The 20,088-nt window shown below is 41.4% G+C and overlaps 2 protein-coding genes across 6 annotated transcripts in view; one reads left to right on the top strand and one right to left on the bottom strand.

Annotated features, from left to right (window-relative positions):
* Window positions 1-2,001, top strand: part of Fam3c (FAM3 metabolism regulating signaling molecule C) — a 48,688-nt gene extending 46,687 nt beyond the window's left edge. For 2 of the 3 annotated variants that reach the window (XM_087657177.1, XM_087657176.1), the window contains one exon: window positions 35-2,001. In XM_087657177.1, coding sequence (XP_087513303.1) covers window positions 35-124 — 90 coding nt within the window. In that variant the 3' untranslated portion in view covers window positions 125-2,001. 3 annotated transcript variants of the gene reach the window in all.
* Window positions 2,002-4,729: 2,728 nt separating this feature from the next.
* On the bottom strand, window positions 4,730-19,612 carry Wnt16 (Wnt family member 16). 3 transcript variants are annotated; one of them, XM_087658615.1, is made up of 5 exons: window positions 19,237-19,608; window positions 18,819-19,066; window positions 16,699-16,985; window positions 9,512-9,968; window positions 4,730-4,829 (listed from the first exon to the last, which is right to left on the bottom strand). In XM_087658615.1, the coding sequence occupies exons 1-5, from the start codon at window positions 19,329-19,331 to the stop codon at window positions 4,798-4,800; spliced, it is 1,119 nt and encodes a 372-aa protein (XP_087514741.1). In that variant the 5' UTR covers window positions 19,332-19,608; the 3' UTR covers window positions 4,730-4,797.
* Window positions 19,613-20,088: the final 476 nt, after the last annotated feature.

The raw sequence follows: 20,088 nt of genomic DNA, 5'->3' as shown, positions 1-20,088 counted from the left end.
AAAACGCCTTGTGTTGTCATTGTGTTTCCCTTAGCACATAAAGAACAATAAAGACACAAACAAGTACGAGGGGTGGCCCGAGGTGGTCGAGATGGAAGGATGCATCCCCCAGAAGCAAGACTGACGGGCACCGGAGGCGAGGACAAACGCACTTCGACTCTGTGGGAGAGCTGTCAAGCAGCCGCGCGGTGTACATATTTCAGTAGCATGAGGCCGTCCAGGGTGTGCATGAGCAAGACCGTCTCTGTTGATGCCAGGATTATTTATTGCTAACAGAAATGGCTACCTTTGTAAATAGAACTCATTGAGCCAATCACTGAACTCTTTGTAAGCACATTTCCCCCAAAGTCCAGTGTTTAGACGACAGTGGCAATAATGTATTCATTCTAGTAGTCAGTGGTAACCAGGCAGCTTGTATAGGACATTGATATTTACCCTGGTTGCTGTGAAACCCTATCCATGGAATAACATGGCTTTTAGAAAAGGAGGAGATTTTGTTATATGTGTCTCTGTATAAATATCTGGCATGTGCTGAGAGTATCCTTTAAATTAAAGAGATTTTTGGCTAGTTGTATATGTACTGTTACCCTACAGTCTGACTCATGTTGTATCTGTTCACAGTCTTTATTTTTTTTTCCCTTCCAAAGAAATCCAGAAATAAAAACTTTTCACATGAAAATTTACACCAGATTTGTTAAAAGCACAACAGTTTTGTTTTTTTTTAAATGTAACAGGGAAGATGTACATTAGTGTAGGTGTCATTCAGCACTCACTGATTGTGTGTTACCGACGTGAAGTCTGTGATTTTGTATAAGCTATGCAGAGTGAGCCTAGGGGTGGGATTCCGGAGAACCGGGGGACCAGGCCGAGTCCCTCCCTCAGCCAAACCAGATCATTCTAGACAACTGGGTCAGTACATTTAGACTAATGCAAGCACTTACCTGCTTTCTTCCCTTCCTGGACCACATGGTTTTAGAACAGGACTATCCTACTGTCATAGCTTTGGTTTGTAAGCCAAGAAATTCTTGTTATTTATTTCTAACTTCATAATAGCAACCGTTGCCTAAACGTGTCGCAGAATATTTGAAAACTCCTGATTAACTTTTTTTAGGGTGGGCATTAGATACCTTTTGTGCATGACATACATCAAAGCCTCATGTATGGAATCGATTAACACGCAACATAAATGAAATGTTCCTGCTGCCTTCCATGGGATGAGGCAACACTTAAAATCTGAACCTAAAATTTAGGTGGTTTGTATAAAAGTCTAAAAGCAGTATTTGCTATTTTGTTAAAAGCTGGAAGCAATTCAGATACTTTGAGACTCTTACTGACCTTGTGGTACTGTGTCTTTCCGAAAACTGAATGTAGTCCATAAGGAGACAGGTCTTCTGTGTTCAGAGAAGTTTTGTAAACTTTTTAGAGTTCTGGTGCTTCTGTACTAACTCACACACATCCAGCTTATATGTTTTAGCTTTTTTTTTTTTAAAAAAGATCTAGGGATTAGAAAATAAATATTGCAGGGTTTTGTTTTTTAATACTGAATATAAGTACTCTTGGTTTGGCATTGTGAATTTTTTCTTTTTTGTATTTGACAAAGCAATATATCTGCAGAACATACCATGAAATCCTTCCAGTTCGTTTTTTTTTTTTTTAGTCTTAACATGTAAAAAATTAAGTTTTTGCCATTCAACACAGTAATATCATGTCCTCTGGATATATTTGAACATGTATAGACGTTAAGTTGCTTGACAACAGGCTAGCCCTTTGGGAGATGGGTTTTCCATTTGTATAAACTGTTGGGAGGGATAAGACTGGTGCTCTAACTGCTGTGGCTGCCGTGGGTTTTGCCTGGATTCTGTCTTGTATTGGCTGCACCGGCTGAACTCTGGAAGCAATAACCGACTGTTTTCCGTTCACATCAGCCTTAGAAGTGGAACAGTGCTCATTTAATGTTGAGAATGAATTCTCTTTATTAAAATCGAAACTCTTTAACACTGACGTGTAGCAGTTGCAGTGATGTGTGAAGTCGGCCGATGCCATTCTGCCTGGGATCACGGGTGCTTTCCGAGAACGGAGCAGGGAGGTGGGGGTCAAAACAGCAAAAGGAAGGTGAAAAACAGGTGGATATCTGGGAAATAAGATAAGCAACAAGAACCTTTCTAGTCTTTGTTTTCATTTGGTTAATGGTAAGTTCATTGTTCCTTCTGTTTTGTCAGCCCCATCTCCCTATCCAATTTAAGTGAAAAGAGAAATGTACTCTGCTCAATGCCCAAAGCAGTTTACATCGGAAATACATTTGGTAACTTTTCAAGTCAGTATGAGAAGGGGAAATGCTTCCTGCTCAGGTAAAAGATTGACCACTCAACCAATTCCTTCCACCTCTTCAAATACATACGGATGTGGATCTGTAGAAAAGGATTTTCCCATTTTTAAAGCATTTCTAAGGTTTCTTTTCCTGTCCTTACCGGGATGACTTTCTACCATAAACTTGGTTTTTGATTTTCACAAGTCAATGAATGATCAGTCAACCCTCATGTACGAAATCCCTCTTTTCTCCTCGTATTACTTCTTCATTCTTGAAACTCTTGGCATCAGCCAAATCAAGGGTTAGATGGAATGAAAAACAGGCAGCTGCATTTGTAACTTGTCAGTTCAGAGCCAAAAGGACCCAGTTAGTGAAGTGGACAGTAACCTCCTTAACCAGTGGATGCAGCAACACTTGAGGCCATCCATGATCTCCAACGCCCTGACTTTCCAATATTCAGAACGCCAGAGGCCTCGCCACATGCAGAATTCAAGATTTCATGTCTTGTAGTTGGTGACCGTTTGAAATCTAATAAAAAGGGCTCCAATCGCCTAGGATTGCTACACAAAGGAGGAACCTTCAGTGGGAACTTTGAGACTTTTATCATTATTGCTGTCATTGTTTGCTTTGGCAGGGGGAGTTCTAAGCACATCTCCCATGATCTGTTAACCATTCAAATGCATTCCAGCTTACCCAGGACACTGGTACCACTGTTTGGATATGGCCTCATATGAACAAATTGAACCTAGGAACAAGTGAATTCTCTGCCAAGTCTTGCTTTTCTGCATTGCCAGTAGAATATGGCCAGTAGAATAGTATTGCATGGCTACTACTAACCAGAAATGTTCCCCTTCAAGCAGGGGAAACTTAATACTCACTCCTGGGACTGAGGTTTTAACTAAAGAGTTCAGTGTAGGCTTCAATGTCTTGTCTTAAACCGAACTGTCAAGTATTTGCATTTTTATTTGTTTATGCATGTTGACCTTAATAGAAATATGAATACTTTTCAATTTTGGCTACTACTGTTCTTAGGTTTGGTTCTGTTTAATGATACCCGGTCAGAGACAGGAATAGAAACAAACGGCAAGAGTTTCTTGAGTGTTCAGGTCTGAGTACTGGAAACATTTAATCGTGTTGGACACTCATCTGAACGTGTTCAGTTCATGGACAAGCCAATAGTCACTAGCGTCTGTAAGTTGGGAAGTCCAAGAAGAGCACAGAGGGGGAGTTCCAGTAGGTGAGTTTCCTCAGGTGTGAGGAGTGGGAGCTACAGAATGTGCAGACTTAGTAGCTGTGAGTTACTAGAGAAGCAGATGAGGCTGTTCTAGATTCCTACAGAAATCGGAGCTCCAGGTGGGAATAAGGCTGAAGCCAGCAGAGCTGTCTGTTATATATTTTGCAACCATGTAATCCCTTTATGGAAATATTCTGGAATGGGTTCCCTGTGGTTCTAGATCCCAGGGCATCAATGACAGGCATTGCCACAACCAGAATTTTGAGATTGTTTCTATATTTAGTCCACAAAGTTTAACATACTGTATCTCGAGAAATGATAGGTCTGTCATTTTAAGAGAGGTCTTCAAGTTGGCAAAAGGGGGAATTTCTCAAAATAATGAACTTTATCTTTGTGAAATTATCCTGCACTCATTAAATAGAAGATGGGTCAGAGACCATGTATCCACTCCATTGACCAGTTTCCCATTTAGCTGCCTTACTGTATGAAGTAACTTGAGAGGAGCAAATATTACTATTCCAGGGGGGTTAAAATATAGAGATGGTAATGGGTAGGACTAGGGAAGAGTGGAGCTTATGTACTGGGAAAAGGAGATTATTGACTTAATTTCTGTGTCCCTTTTGCCTGCCTGAGAGTTTAGGTTGTATTGAAATATACAGGAAAATGAAAGACTCAATGGACACAGGTTTACTTTAGCTTATTTTTGGATCCCCAGAACTAGGTGGATATCGATTATGACCACAGATGCTAGGCTGTTACTAAGATGTTTCTTGGCAGCCGTGGAAGTCAGTCAACCCCCGGCTGGACCAGCTCTTTAACAGGGGCAGTCTTTACTGCACTATTTGCTTCCAATTCTTTTTTTTTTTTCGGAGCTGGGGACTGAACCCAGGGCCTTGCGCTTACTAGGCAAGCTCTCTACCACTGAGCTAAATCCCCAGTCCCTGCTTCCAAGTCTTACAAGTCGAATGAAGGCTTCCACACACTTTGCTCACTAAAAAGACATAAGAACCTTTAGTTTGTGTCAACTCCATCCACACTTACTGTTATCTTCTCTTCGTGACACTTAAGGTTTCTTTTCAAAGCTTTAACCTGGTGCAAACCCCTCCTCTGTTATTGTTTTTCCTTGTGTGCGGAGATAAACCATTACAAATGATAATCTTTGCAAAGAAAAAAAACTTACACAGCAATTGGCTATCAGAACATCAGTGAGGGTGTATTTATTTTATTTTGACTTAAATTATTTTATTTACTCAGATCATCTCGTCTTGGGTAATCCAACTGTGAGCCCTGTTGGGATGTAAAATAGAGGCTAATTTCAATCACGTTGAGCTACTTGACCAAGTTTATATAACCAAACACTGAAACGTCTCGTCTGTAACTTTATTATACTTACAGATCCCTCAAAGTTTACATGGTGTCTACCTGGTCCTGAGGATTTTGATACCGTGAGGTGCACAGTCAGAGTACTGTGGCTGTGGAGGGCATATATGTTGCAGCTGGTCCATCCTGTGTGAGCATGGCAGGGTATTTGATAGGAAATTACTATCATCTGGGAAATGGAGCCATAATAATGGTGCTGAATTTATGGAGTTGTGAAGATTGTTCACATACACATATGTATTAATTATATATTAATTATATATTATATATTTACATGTACGAATGAAACTTATTTTACCAGCTACACAGCAAATGCTTTCAAGGTGTTTGCCAAAGTCATGTTTGCCTTCAAAGGAAATGAGTCTCCTATCTCTCTCTGGCATGCTACTCTATCCTCTCCTTTCATGCTGTGACAGCCCTGTTCTTCATGCAAGGCATCTCATACTTGTAGCATTGCGAAATTGAAATTAAAGCAAGGATCGGTACAACTTAGCTCTTCTTAGAGCTTTGGCTTGGGGTCTATTTGTCGTTCTGGGGCAAAGAGTTTGAACTTAACGTTTTCTCAAATTGGCTTTGCAGATCATGGTGCTCCAAGTAAGGGACTGACTAGTGGCTTATTTTCCAATCATGAGGCCTTACAGGTGGTGATATAGAAACTTCCAGCAACTCCTGAAGGGTCTGCACCTCCACTTCCACAGTTGCCATCTCCACAGCTCTCCTCTAGCCAATAACTTGTTGAATTTTAAGGGTTACAGTCAGATGTTCAATACTCACCTTAGCATCAGTACTAACAAGGCTTCAGAAAAACTGTGTTTCAAAATACCTACTGTGAATATCACATAATTCTAAAGCTGCAAGGACATGTAAAGTCGTGGCATGTAAATATTTATAATGAAATGTCTTTGTTCTTCATATAATGTGTGCTCCTTAAACTAGAGAACAAACCAAATACATCCAAATGTAGGGAATGCCAGGGTCATTTATGCTCAAAAGAATGAATGGGTTCTGTAGTGTGCTGTTACCAGAAAAAAATGCTTTCCATATTCCTGATCCAGAGGATACAGATACTACTCTTGTTTACTATACTTTCCCTTAATTAAAAAAAAAAAAAAGATGAGCCCTGGCTAGATTTGAACTCACTCTGTAGCCTAGACTGGCCTGGAACTCAAAGGTTGGTGCTTGCCCCCACCTTCCCACGTGCGAGCATTAAATGTGTGTGTCACCATATCTGGCTTATTTTTTCTTAATTTCATTTTAAGATGATCCATTCTTTTTCATTAGTCCTAAATCAGGAAAACAAACAAACACCCCCCCACCCACCCCCCACCTCCACCCCCACCCCCCCGCCAAACCTTAAACGAACAATATATGAGTGGCACTGCTCCTATACACATAATCCACAAGATCTGGGCTTGATTTGTTTGGCAGTGAGTTCTACCTGATGCCAGACACCACAAACACATCCCTAGAACTAGGATACGTAAAGCTCTGTTGGATATGGGTATTTAAGTACCCTTTCCCGGCAAACTAATGCGCTGGTTTTCCTCTACTCATAACCCCTCCTCTCCGATCTCAAATGGTCTAAATTGGTTGGACTTAAAACCTCCCACCCAGCAAGGGCCCAGATTGCTATTAGGCAAATACAAATACCTGTGGATCGCCCCCAGCTCCCAGTTGTCACTGTGATTGTTTCAAATATGAGCACAATTAAACCGGTCAGTGCTATCGTCAACACAGACGATCTTTGCCAGACCTTTCCAGGGAAGGAAACGTCCCTGCCTTCCATGTATACAACTAGATAATGAACTCTGCTTTCCTTTCGAAGGCCAGCTCTGCAAATGTGGCGGTCACGTGACCAAGAGAAGCAGAAATGGAGCTGCTGGAAGGTGGGGGCAGGGCAGGAATTTGAGGCACACAGATACCGAGCCTGGCATTCGAGACTGTGCCGGAAACCAGATGAAAGTCATGGTGAGAGCCGAGTGAAACATTTCTGAGTCAACGTTTGCCTTGATGTCTATGTCAGTCTCGTCTGGGTTTATTGCTATTTGCAACGTAAAGACAGATGGTGGAAACCTCTAGGATGACTGCAGGGGTGGGGCCAAAGATAAGACGCCAGATACAGCTTGGGCGTGAGAAATTCTTCCTTGGCATCCTAGAAAGCACAACCAGATAGACTTTGGATTTTTGATGCAACGGCTGAAGCTATTACAGAACCAGAGGCTGGCTGGTTCTCAGTCAGTTGACAGGGTGATGTTTTCTTTCTTTGTTTTAGTTACATGAGTACACTGCAGCTATCTTCTGACACACCGGAAGAGGGCATTAGATTCTATTTTAGATGGTTGTGTGCCACCGTGTGGTTCCTGGGATTTGAACTCAGGATCTCTAGAAGAGCAGTCAGCTCTTAATCACTGAGCCATCTCTCCAGCCCCAACATGAAGTTTTCTAATTAGTAGTTAATGTTCACTACAGTCTTCCTATTTTAAAGTAAAAGGATGATTATGTTCAAGGTAGATAAAGTACAGTCACTTTGTAAAAAGAGCATGAGAGTGCCCTGCCCCCACATCTCTCCAGTCAGAGAATAACAAGAAATAGAAGGCAAGTCTTTCAAATTAGCTTTGTATTTGTCCGTTTGCCATGCCCACATTTCTCACTTAGCAAATAGTAGCTGTTAGACTTTAAGGGTCACGAATAAACGTTCAAGTCGCAATTTATAACATCAGACTCCAGAAATCTTCCAGAGGTTTGCTTTTTGAATTGTTACTTTGTATTGCTTTAGAAAATTAATAGGAAAGAGATCCAAATCTTTGATAAATATTGATCTTATTAATAAGAAAAGGGATATCTTTTTGTGTCCATCCTGAACTTAGAAAAACTATTTTCCATATAACTCTAAAATATTGAACAAAGTAGAAAAGCATAAGCATTTACAGTAAAACAATCTAAAAACAGCCCCGTGTGGCTTCAGTGGGTACTTCTGTCAAATATGTAGATTAAACTAAGAAACAGGGGTTAGGGGTTTAGCTCAGTGGCAGTGCACTGACCTAGCAAGCGCAAGGCCCTGGGTTCTGATCTTAGACCCATGCTTCACCCCCCCACCCCACGGGAAAGAAAAGAAAAAAGAAAAATGAAAAGAAAAAGAAAAACAGCACTCAGCATTCAAATAGCAACACTGTATAAAATATAATAAATACCCAGAGTATCAAATCTGACATTATTCTGGCTTAAATTCTTTTTCCCAGCTAAGACCTTTACTGTAGAATTTAGTATAAGAAAGCAGAGCTAAGGTTGAAAAGAGAATTCGACCACTTTAGCTACTGAAATAACAGGATTTTCAGTATTTTGTAACATACTTTAATCTATAGCACAGAAAACTGTCAGTTTTCAAGACAGCCATGTCTCTGCAGAGAAACCCTGTCTCAATTTTTTTTTTTCCTTTTAAAGAAAACTGTCATTTTGGCAAGAACTACACATCCAGGTAACTGCCTCAATTATCTTCCCCCCAATGTTTTAAAAAGGAATTAGTAGTATGAAAAAAATGAAAAGCTGTTCTCATTTCTTGATGTAGTCTTATTATTCTAGTACTTTCAGGCTTTAACGATGAATGTCTTTACGTCGTAATATGTTACATAAGTTAAATACTGTATTTACAAAATATAAAACATTTGAAGTAAAACACTATACAAAATACTGTCTTTACATAATTAAGGGTGCTTTATCTTTTTCCTTCCATTTTCTTCAACTCCTTTTAAGGATTCTCCCAGTATATCATAACTGAGTGTTTAAGAGTAGAAACTGGTCTATAATAAAGGAAAAAAATAAATCCAAAGATTACAAGTCTTTACACGTCTTCCACTCCCCAGACAAAATCATCTTGGTTAAAAACACTTAAAAATACAATTCATGTTTTACTTTTAACATTTTGATTATAAGTATTACTTAACATCTTTAAAGGGATTTTAAAAGGAATTTTGTATCTCTGAATGGGGATCCTTTTCAATGGCCCTTCTTTTGAAGTGTTTGAAAGAATAAAGTAAGCCACCTGCCCCTTGGTTAATTTTCAGCATCTTTTGTCTATGCACAAACAATATAATTAATTCTATTAAAATATTAAGGAAAAATGCAACTCGTGTGTACTGCTCCTATAAGAGATGTCTTTAAAAATTATCGATGTGCACCCACCATGACTGATTTCTGTAACTGCGTCCCCAGTCTAAGATCTTATCCTAAACCTGGACCAGTTCTCTGGGATAAGGGCTTTCTTTTCTTTTTTCTTCTCTTCTTTTCTTTTCCTTTCTCCATATTGCTTTGGAAACAGATTGCTGTTCCCTATATGCCAACGTATATTCCCCAAACTATCCAAAGGCGACTGCCAACCTTTTCAACTTTAGAATCCCAAGCAATCCTGCCGTGCAGCTTGGGATTTGAAGTCTGCCAGAAAGAAGAAATCTCAGCCTGGCCCAGGGGTCTGGGAACACTCTTACAGGCAGCGACTTCCCCGCCGTGCACAGTAGGGGGCGCCCTTCAGATGACAACACAGCTGGTTGTTACTGAGGCAATCTCATGCTAGGCTGGATGGAGAGGTTACTTACAAGTGTGGACATCGGTCATGCTTTCACACCTCCTGCAGCGGACGTAACAGCACCAGATAAACTTACACTCACACCTCTCCACGTGCCTGACTACGTGGGTGTTGTAGCCTCGGCCACAGCAGAGGAGGTTACAGCCATCCGCGCCTCCTGACGTACGGTTGCACTCTCTGCCCTGGGTCCCAGGAATACCCAGTTTCTTGTTCTCCACGCAGTAGTTGGGAGACTTATGGACGTATAGCAAGTCATCCTTGAGAATGGGTGTCTGCCTCTGGTCTTTTTCTCTCCTGCGCATCTTCCTCTTGGTTTTGTCTGAGATCTGGATGCTGTTTTCATATTTATCCTTTAAAAAATACCCAATCTTTTCAAAAGAAGACATAGTTTTCCAGCAGGTTTTCACAGCACAGGAGCCGGAAACACCATGGCAGCGGCAGTCCACAGACATTAACTTGGCGACAGCCTAAAACCAACATCGAGTGTGTTCAAAAGTCATCATCGGTGCAGTGTTTCATTTAACAGCAGAAACGGTTAAACTAGCCACTCAAAGTTTTTTCTGCTTTCCTCCATAAAAATGATGGTTTGAACATAAACCATCTTTAAGGTTGTTTAGAGTTCAAATATTTTGTCATTTATTTCTGTCTAAATGTTTTGACTCTACACAGAAAACCTTCCCACACTACATTTAAAACAGTGGGGGGGGGACGGGGGTGGGGGGGGGATCTAGCCTGAAGGTCTGAGTTGGATTCCTGGGAAACCACATAGTAGAAGGAGAGAACCAGTTCCTGCAAGGTGTCTTCCCGACTCCCATATGTTATGTGCACCATGGCATGCGCATTAACCACCTATACTAAATCAATGAACAGCTACATAAAACCTGTAAAACACATTAGCGTCAGGTCACCTAGTTTTACTAACTCATCGAAGACGGTGTGAAGTCTCACTCACTCCGCGGTGCCCGCCTGCATGTTTCTGATACCATTTAAAGTCTTGCTATTCAGAGTGTGGACCAACAACTCCAGCATCCCTTGTAAGGAATGTAGACAACCCTGGCCCAGAGCCAGATGTGCAGAATGAAAAGCTACACGTTAAACCAGAGCCTCGGGATCACCCAAAGCACTAACAGGGAAGTCTCCTTCAGCTTCCACACTGCACACACAGAAACATCAAGAGAACTTTCCAAGAAGACAGTTTCTAAAACCCTTGAAATCTGATTGGCTAGGGTGAGCACAGACATGACATAGTTGGCACCCTGTTGTGACACTTGCTGAATCTATTGAGTCTCCCTGGGTTTGGTCACTATAAAGTCAATTACATGACTAGGTAAGGAGGGAGTGAGACCATGCTAAGTGCTGGCCATAGACCACACAAGCAACCTTGCCTCCAGCTAAAGGAGGAGAAACGAGAGTGACAAACCCTTCCACTTTTCTGGAAAATTAGTTGAAAACATGGCTCCTGTCCTTTTTGGATAAACAGCATTATTTTAACATGAAGAATAAGAGAATTGCAATTCTCGGGAGGGCGAGGCAGAAAGGCTGTGAACTTGAAGCTAGCCTGGGACTCACTATGTTCCCCAGGCTAACCTTGGTTGCAGAGTCGGACCTTGTCTGAAGAAAGGAAAGGAAGTCCATGCTAATATCGTTTTAAATTTATTTCTAAGTGTGGAGTTCAGTTTATACAGCCTAGGGCACTAAATGAAGTCACAAACATTTGTAATAACCCATTGTTTGAGGCATGTTAAGGTCTAACTACTCCTCTCTGTGATGAAGTCAGCATAAGAGTTAAGACGAATTTTTCAATAAGCCTCAACTAACAATCAAAAGGGTTCTTAAGTTTTAGGGCTCTAACCTCTTCTGTATCAACATTGTTTCCTTCGGTCCCCAGACGATGGCAGAGCAGATTAATAAATCGTCAGGACTAGTTGTAGGGTTCACATTCTGTCAACATGCTGGGCAAAATGAAAAATGAATCCGCCCAATTCAATGACTTAAAAATTAAGCATATAACTTCACAAAAGCAGTTTAAATTCTACTTACAGCTCTTATCAAAACTACAAAATGACCAAGGCTCTATTACTATTGAGATGTCTGCAGAAGGGCATTTTTCTAACATTCTAACAGTCTAACCACAAAGAATATTTCAAACAAGTAACGTTGAACTGCAGACTTAAATGAGAACATATGATATTGATTTGTACAATGTTTAATACTTCTTGGTAGCACTTAAAACAATCAATAGAATAGAATTCAAACCCTGTCCTGTCTAGACCGTCTGGTATAATCATTTTTGTTACTAAAGCTTCAAAACTAATAACTGCATCTATTTCTTAATATGCAAAAGCAAAACCACCCTACGGTGATAAAAGAACAACTCACTTCATAAACTATGGCACTTGGATAATCTGATACACAGCATTTGATATGCACAAAATACTTGCTCCTTTAAGAGATCTGTATGCAGATAAAGGTTTAAAAATAATGCAATCAGCAACCTTTGTTCATATATAAGTGGTAATGTATATGGAAAAAAAAAGAGAGAGAGCTCAGTCAGTGTAGGTAATAAAATAAATTGTCCGAGAAGCCCAGACCTGAGAGTAAAGCGTATGTTTAAACCAGATCAGCGTTCCTGATAGTCATCACTTGGTGATTTAAAGCTACCTTCCCTTCAGCTCAGGACTGAGAGCCCAACTTCCTTTTTTTCACTGGTTTAGATGTGGGTGGTGTTGGTTTGCAAAGCACCAAAGACAGGGTGGATGGCACACCTAAGGACTTTTAAAGCCTTCACTCACACGGAGCAGTTTTAAAACTTCCTCAGTGGCTAACCTGACTGAGAAGAGGTGACACAAAGTATCTCCATGAAGCAAGGTAGCTGCTGGGGGGGAGGGGGTGTCAATGCCTCCCAAAGACCAGGAACTGAGGGCTTTCCTCCAGCTCAGTCATAACTCTGTCCCAGACAGTGTGAGTCAGCTGAACTGCTTCATAGTTTGGGAGAATAAAAAAAGAGACTTGCAAATTCGATTTTGTCACCTACTAAGCTTATATTAGGATTTTAAGGGATTTTCTACTCTAGAAAACAACTCTTTAAATAACAGGAGTTCCCAATTTCTACTATTATGTTTTTAAACTTCTAGTTCTATGACTTTTGATCGAACTTGGACCTAACATAAGTAGAAGAGATAGTATTCTTATCACAGATGGGACACATTTTTTTTTCCTCCTCTAGAATTTACATATTGAAATGAACTTTGAGGAGAAGAATTCCACGAATTTGAAACAAATTTGAACAACAATGTCCCCATGATACTCCAGAGATAGAATTCGGAATTGGAGTAGAGCAATACAGTTCCTGCTTGGAGAATTTTATGAAACAAGGAGTTGTTTTAGGCTACACACGCACACACACACACACACACACACACACACACACACACACACTCACGCACGCGCGCGCATACACACAGTTTAACTTTGCCAACATTAGTGTTTCTTGGAACAGATTTTCATAAATCACAATCACATACTTGATCTGGTTTTATAGCAAGAAATTCTTTTCACTTAATATGTAGGTAATGAACAAGTACTTAGTTGTGATTCCAATTTTATAGAAAAATAAACAGTGTGGTTAAGACACTTGTCTTACAGAAATTGGTGATATATGATATGAAGTCTTTTTAACTCAACGAGCTAATCTTAGAAAAGCAGAGGAGTGAAAGTGGAAAATATAAGTATATTTAAAGATATTGCCAAGACCCTCCAAAACGCACGCCCTGTTGTATTTTCTGCTGTGGTTCTTAATTAATGTTAAATAGCTAGTGGAACTGCAGGGGTTGCCTGATGTTTTCTGGTAACTGGAAAAGAGAATAGCAACCGAATGAATTGTGTGTGGTTATAGGAAAATTCCTTTCTCCCCTCTAGTTGAGTTGTTAAGGTTTATAACAATGTTAACGAAGGAAGGTTGTGTTAACTATTGCAAACAGATGTGCCCCGTTTGGGTGGCTATAGTGTAAACAATGGAAGAGCAATTAGGAAGGTGGCATTTAATCTGTGGGGTTCCTCACAGAAAGCTTTGGGTCGGTAAGTTTCTAATAGCGGTGAAATAGGAAAGATGTGTCGCTGGAACTCAGTGCGGAAAAACAGACAGCACCCAAGAGATGGTTTTAGGACTCACTGCTTTCCAGTGTTAGATCAAAGGCAATGCTGTGGATGAAGCTTGTTCTCCACACACTACTTTATCCTGACTTTACTAGGAATAGCCAGAAACTGGTGTGGAACATTCTAAAACCAACAACCCCATTGTGTCAGCCATCAGAGGATCTGTTTAAGAACTCTGAGCCTGAGGACCGGGTGGGTGGATGCGTGTGTAGCACTCCTACCCCTCTGACCCACTTCATCCCTTTCCATCCCCAAACACACTTGAACCTGCCGAAAAGCAAGACACTGTTGTGTCCGTCAGCTAGTTAGAAATCTTCTCGAAACAGGTCAATGAAAATTTGGGGGTCTGCCCTTCCCACTTTGTTGAGTTACTCATCATAAAACAAATTATGGGGTAGGGAAACTTAAAAGTTTATGAGGTAGACATGGTAAGAATGGAAATATTTTCAGCACACCAAAAGAAATACCCATAAATATTCCAAGTCACATTATTCCCAGAAGTTCTGCCCCTGGAAGACATCACATCATTCTCGCAGCCAATCACCGCCCGGCAACATTATTCTTGGAGTCATAACTTTAGGAATGGTGTCAGAAACCAATTGGGAATCAGAGTATTTAAGGTCAGCGGTTAGAAAATCATCTATCCTGCTCACAGCGCCACTAAGCGCCAGTACCCACATTTCTCTGACCGCTTTCCTACAGTTCGACTCTGGGATTTTGAGACTAGAAAAACCAACTCAATTGAATGCAGACTTTAAACTTGACTCGGACAAATATGCCTGACAGATCAAAATCATAACGGCCAATATTAAAAATTGAGTCAGTTTCTCGTCCGTGGTAGAAAAACCTGCTTTTTGTTTATGTAGACTTTTTTTTTTTAATGCTACTAGTGGAAAGAAAAATACAAAAATATTTTGAATTATAATACCTCCGGACAAAAGACCAATAAAAACAACCATGTATTACCCTAAAAATAGCCAGGTAAACGGTTTGTCGTGCTTTAGGATTCCATCTAGAACAACGTGAAGGAAAAAAAAAATTCGGCAAAGGAAACTGAAATTCGCCTAAAATTCCCTCTGAATGTGCTGAATTGTTATTTGCCAATACAGAAAAACAGCAAAAATCTATGTAATATGGAGGAATTGAGTTTCTCCCTAGCCAACAGTGCATTGTATTAAAATTGATGCAGAACAAAATTAAAACATAAACAGCAGTTTAAGACCGGTTTTAACGATGATAAATTCAAACACTGCAAACTGATTCTCAATTGCTAACATCGGAGATGAACTGAAACTGAATGTTAATAATAAAACTAATTTTATTCAGTGCAAATGTTTAGGGTCTTTCATAAGTTCAGGCACAACTTTATTTAAGAGGTCATCATAAGATGAGCTTCTGAGGTTTGGTTTTCTTCCTTCCTTCCTTCCTTTTTTTTTTTTTTTTTTTTTTCCTTTGGTGAAATGTTTAAATCACTATCAAACCATTTAAATAACACCTAAAAACAAATACTTACGTAACTGTTTTCTCAACTTTAAAAATGCAATAATTTGATGTGCCCTGGTCATTTCCTTGAGCATAATGATAGAGCTTAAAAGAAAATGCTTAATTGCGTTTAACTTCGTTCATATCAATGTGTTAGAAATAATAAATGTCCCTTTACTTCAAGCCAGTCAGCACCTTACTCTTATTCACAAAAGCCTTAAGGGAAGCAGTGCTGACCAAGAGCAGCTGGAGAAAAGGCAGGCAGCTAACAGCAGCACGGAGCAACTGCTAGCAACAGGAAGCAGATTTCTGAAGCCCCAGTGAAAACTGTGGGACACTTTCATAACCTAGTCACCGAGTTTTCTTGTGTTCTGTTTTGCCTTTTGGAATTGCATAGTCAAATGAAATGGAGGCCTCGGGAGTTGTAATATTTTACCTAGTCTTCTAGCTTCCAGCATTTTCAGTTGAATAAAGAAAACTGACTGGAACTTCCAAGCACTGTGAATGTGCCCCGTTATTCTCTTGGCAACAATGTAAAAGACCAACAGCAACATAGATTTTAGCTATTCCTAAGAGAGGCTGTGGCTTGTCTGAATTTACTTCAGGAGGACGTGTCAGGTTCTAGTAACTGCATTGGGACCTCGGCAGGTAATTGGAAATTCAAAATAATATGCTGATATGTATGTCTTGAAAAATTCATTATGACACGGAAAATATATTTTCATAAAAGTGTTACGGTCTTTTGGGAAAGTTGTAGCGAATTGCCAAACTACAGCAGTGTTGTAGAATCCGAACTTTATTGTATGACTAGTCAGTAATGTAAATATATAAAAGTTAAGAAAGCTACTCACATATTTCTTATTAAGAAAACAAATTTTAAAACCAGAATTTATAAAGGAGTTCACTAGGTGCTAGGTTCTTAAATTCAACTCCTCTCAACATATTTCTAATATCGCTATGTTTTTAAAGATGTCTTTCTTTCCTTTTAATATAGCCATAACTTTATATTTATATTTTTTATGAGTTTTAATTGAACCCATTTTATGCAACTAACAATTTTCCATTAAAAAAAAACTTTTGCTTTACGAAAAAAATAGTGGCTGTAGATTCCCTAAGAACAAAAATTGGAGAAAAATAATAAAAACCGTACAACATATGAACAGTAGATTTAAAATGATAATCAAAATTCAAATGTGGGGAGAACAGGTGACTCCGCCTAACACATGATAGATAGTATAATTCTGGGAATGACAAAAAGCAGGCGATTGAGAACCAATAAAAGAACAGGAACTTGTGTATCTTTTAGTTAGTAATGTTTCTATTTACAAAGCACACCAACAATAAGACATCCTGCTGCAGAATCCAGCTTCCGCCAGTGGTATTTGTCTAGACTAAGCCAATGTAGCTGATCCACACTCATGAAGGGATACACACCTATTTGTTTCTCATACTGCCAGCATTTGACGTTTAAATCATTGGCATGAATTCACCTGGAAGCATTAGCCCTAGCCTTATTTACCTGAATTACACTAACGTTTTACTCAGTTTTCTAATACATACCTGCCGCCCTGCCTCGTTGTTGTGTAGATTCATGGCTAGCAGGACTTTGCTTTCTTTTTCTGTGGTGTTTCTGACGGGTAAGTCTAGAAACTTTCTGCTGAACCACATGCCGTACTGGACATCATCAGAGCATCCACCCCAGTGCCAGCCTTCACTCGCTGAGCCACCGTTCTGCAAGGTGGTGTCACAGGAACACTCGGTCATGTTGCCTGCACTGCATGACCTGGTTACAGAGTGCACCAGGCCTGCAGCCATGATGGCATAAATGAATGCTGTCTCCTTGGTGCCTAGGAAGAAAACATTGATAAATTACGGAGCCCTCACTTTCTGTTGACATTCAATCCTAAACCTAATCATCTTGTCTTAGGAGACAATCAATTTTTCAAATGTTCATAGAGAATGCTATAATATAGGAATATTTGGAAAGAAAATCTACTATTCTAGACTTTTAGAAAAGCAGCATTATTTTCCTGGATTCCACATCGGGATGACAGAAGCCTTATTGTCACCCACTCTCCTCATATATGACAATTCATGCTTTAAAAAATTGTAACCCTTACTAGTACCTACCTTAGTGTTTCATAGCTAGAAGTAGCTTATCAGTGCTCCTTGACTATAAATCTTTTGCATGGACATTTGTAAATGACAATTAAAAAGGAAATAGATCCCTTATCTTTTTTTTTTAAGTGCAATCACGAAATACAAATGGAGAGTTTTTTTTCTTTAAATAGATACTATGCAAACTAAAATTAGCAAAAAAAAAAAAAACAAGGCAACTGGCAGATACGTGTTCGTTTTCTTTCACATCAAAGATAAGATCTTAAAACGGGAGAATATGATTAATAACAATCGCTAGTATTGAGTTGTTAACATTTTATGCCGTACAGCTGGCTTTCTAGTCATATAACTAATGAAAGCAATGTAATTAAAAACGAGCAAAAATGCATTGTTGTGGGAAAGGATCCTATTTTGATACACTCTGTACTCCATCAGTCGAGTTGGAGTTAAAAATCTTTGAAATCAAAGTTCCATTAAGACATTCATAAAACAGACTAGGAAGGACTCAGCAGGCAACATTTTTTTTTTCTTTCCAGATGTTTAGATTGGAATAGAAACAGCTTCACGCCTGTTGTCCAATAAACCTTTTCGGCAACGAATGCTTCTGCACGGCAGCAACTGTTTAGGACACATCCTTTTTTTCTTACTCTTTCTTTCTCCTCCGGCTTCTTAGCCCCCACCGCACCCCCACGCGCAGGCCAGGGATCCTTCAGCCTAACTTGCCAGACAAAACTCAGAGTTGGGACGCACAGCTCTGTGGAGGAGCGTGCAGAAACTGAGTGGGGAAGGGTCAAAGTGCAGTACGAACGGAAATGAACTTTAAAAGACGGCAGCGCATCTTTCAGTGCCTCAGGCCTAAAACACTGACTTGGCTAATATCACAGGAAGCATCCTAGTACCATTATTCTTCTAAGTCCCCAGGCCTGTTGAAGAGTTTCTTTTTTTTTTTTCCCCCCCACTGCACTTTCGCATATTGCGGAAAGCACGCCGGGTCAAGGAGATATGGAAGAAACAGAAAACTGGGGGACGCAGAAGAAATCGCGCTCAGGTGACAGTCCCTTTAAAAATCACCTTTCTGCACTAAACCTGGTGTTCCTAGGAGTCAATAAAAAACGTGGGGCTGTGCTTCAATTAGCCACTTGTCCGCAGCTCTGGGCGCCACAGAGCTGCTTAAATCAAAGCAGATGCGGCAGCAGCATTCCCGGCTGTAGACCTCATGTTTGTCCAGCTGGTCACCCACGGAGCGGGGCGCCATGGGGTCCTAGGGGTCGACGGGATGGGAACTCAGAGTTTTTCTGCAACTTTGGCAGGGGCCACGGAAAGGAAGGAGAACCGCAGCCCTACTAAGAGTCCCTCTGCAGATCCGGACGTCCCCCTCCCTAGGGCCACACCTGCACACTGGGGTCTGGCCTTTGTCACCCCAGTTTTCCCTGCACCAACCGTTCTATATGAAGACCTCGCCTGCACCGGATGGTGCAGGCACTATTCTCTCTATCGAAGGTACAGGCAGAAAAGCTGTCGCCTCATAAGTCCCACCATCCCCAAGGGTCCCGGTGACTCACCGCTACTCAGTTCATAGCCAAAGAGGGGAGCTGTAGCGAGCTGGGTGGAGGTGGCAGTGGCGACCATACAGTTCCACCTCTCGTGTCGGAACTGGCTTCTGCACTCCTGAATGCCCAGCCTGGCGCCCTCGCGGATGCTAGGCAGCAGGTACGGTTTCCTCTTGCACAGCTCCTTCTGGCGGCTGTTCAGCGGCAAGCCGGAGCAGCCCAGCTTCTCCGGTACCCCGAAGGAGGCGATGCCCAACCACCTGTAAGACGCGGCGCCCCTGAGATAAGCCGCTCCCTTGCCCTCCCCCACCCCAAAAGTATTAGGTCAGCGTTCCTAGGGTCTCCACCCCTTCTCCAGTTGAAAGTCCCGTGGTACCGGTCATCCCTTTGACCACCTACCCCTATATGCCTCCGCAGCGCCCATACTCACATCCAGTTGCCCTGGGTTCCGCAGGGGAGCAGCGACAGCACGGCTGCCCACAGCGCACACAAGCTGGGCAGGGCCAGGAGCGCCGCTCTGTCCATGGCCCATGCATGGAGGCCCCCAGCCCCAGTCACTCCTCTCCTGTCTCCTCTCTCCAGAGGCCCGCAGGGCCTGGGGTCAGTTTCCTAGCACCCAGTTGTTCCTTGCCCTCTTTCCCCTGGAAGGTAACATTAAAAAGGTCAGCAAGGACAGAGACAATCGGCAGTCCCCTAGGCAAGATGCGGTGGAGAAAGTAGCCTAAGGTCCACTCGCGCAGAGGTGAGTACGTGCTGGAGATGCGGGAGCGTCCCTCGCTTTCCAAGGTGAGAAACTTCTGCTGATGTCTCTGTGTCTCCATCGCCCCAGGCTTCTCCTCGCATCTCCTCCCCCGACCGCGCCTGGCGCCTGATTGGCCCAGCGGCAATCCCGTACTTCACCATCTGGAAACTTCAGTGTCTCATTGGCTAACAGTGAGCTCTGCGGGGGGCGCTCCCGGGCTGAGCCTGGGCGACTGTCTAACTAGACCTAGGAGTGTCACGACCTTTCCTCCTGTCACAATGTCCTTAGAAGAGGTCACTGCGAGATTGAGTCAAGCAAAAGAGCAAGGATCTGATGGGTACTTCTTAGCATCCTTGAGTGAAAATCTAATCACATCTACATTTACCGTCTGAGTAAAAGAGTGAAGGCGTGTGTGTGGGGGCGGGGAGGGCACTCTGCTCTTCTTTCTTGTATTTCTCGCTGGTGAATTATCTTTATAAGGTCAAAATTGATACTACAAAAAGCTGACCTGTCCACCCTTGGCAGTGGAGAGGATAGGTG

Source organism: Rattus norvegicus, chromosome 4 (genome assembly GCF_021556685.1).
Source record: "Rattus norvegicus strain SHRSP/BbbUtx chromosome 4, alternate assembly SHRSP_T2T, whole genome shotgun sequence".
Taxonomy (NCBI): domain Eukaryota; kingdom Metazoa; phylum Chordata; class Mammalia; order Rodentia; family Muridae; genus Rattus; species Rattus norvegicus.
Note: the sequence above shows the minus strand (reverse complement) of the source record. Positions and strands in the feature narration are given on the sequence as shown.

Coding starts and splice junctions, on each gene's coding strand:
- Wnt16 (XM_087658615.1), bottom strand. CDS start 19,331: ATGGACAGAGCGGCGCTCCTGGCCCTGCCCAGCTTGTGTGCGCTGTGG. Junction 19,067..19,236: donor GGAACCCAGGGCAACTGGAT/GTGAGTATGGGC, acceptor CGCGTCTTACAG/GTGGTTGGGCATCGCCTCCT. Junction 4,830..9,511: donor CATGACCGATGTCCACACTT/GTAAGTAACCTC, acceptor ACATCCCAACAG/GGCTCACAGTTGGATTACCC.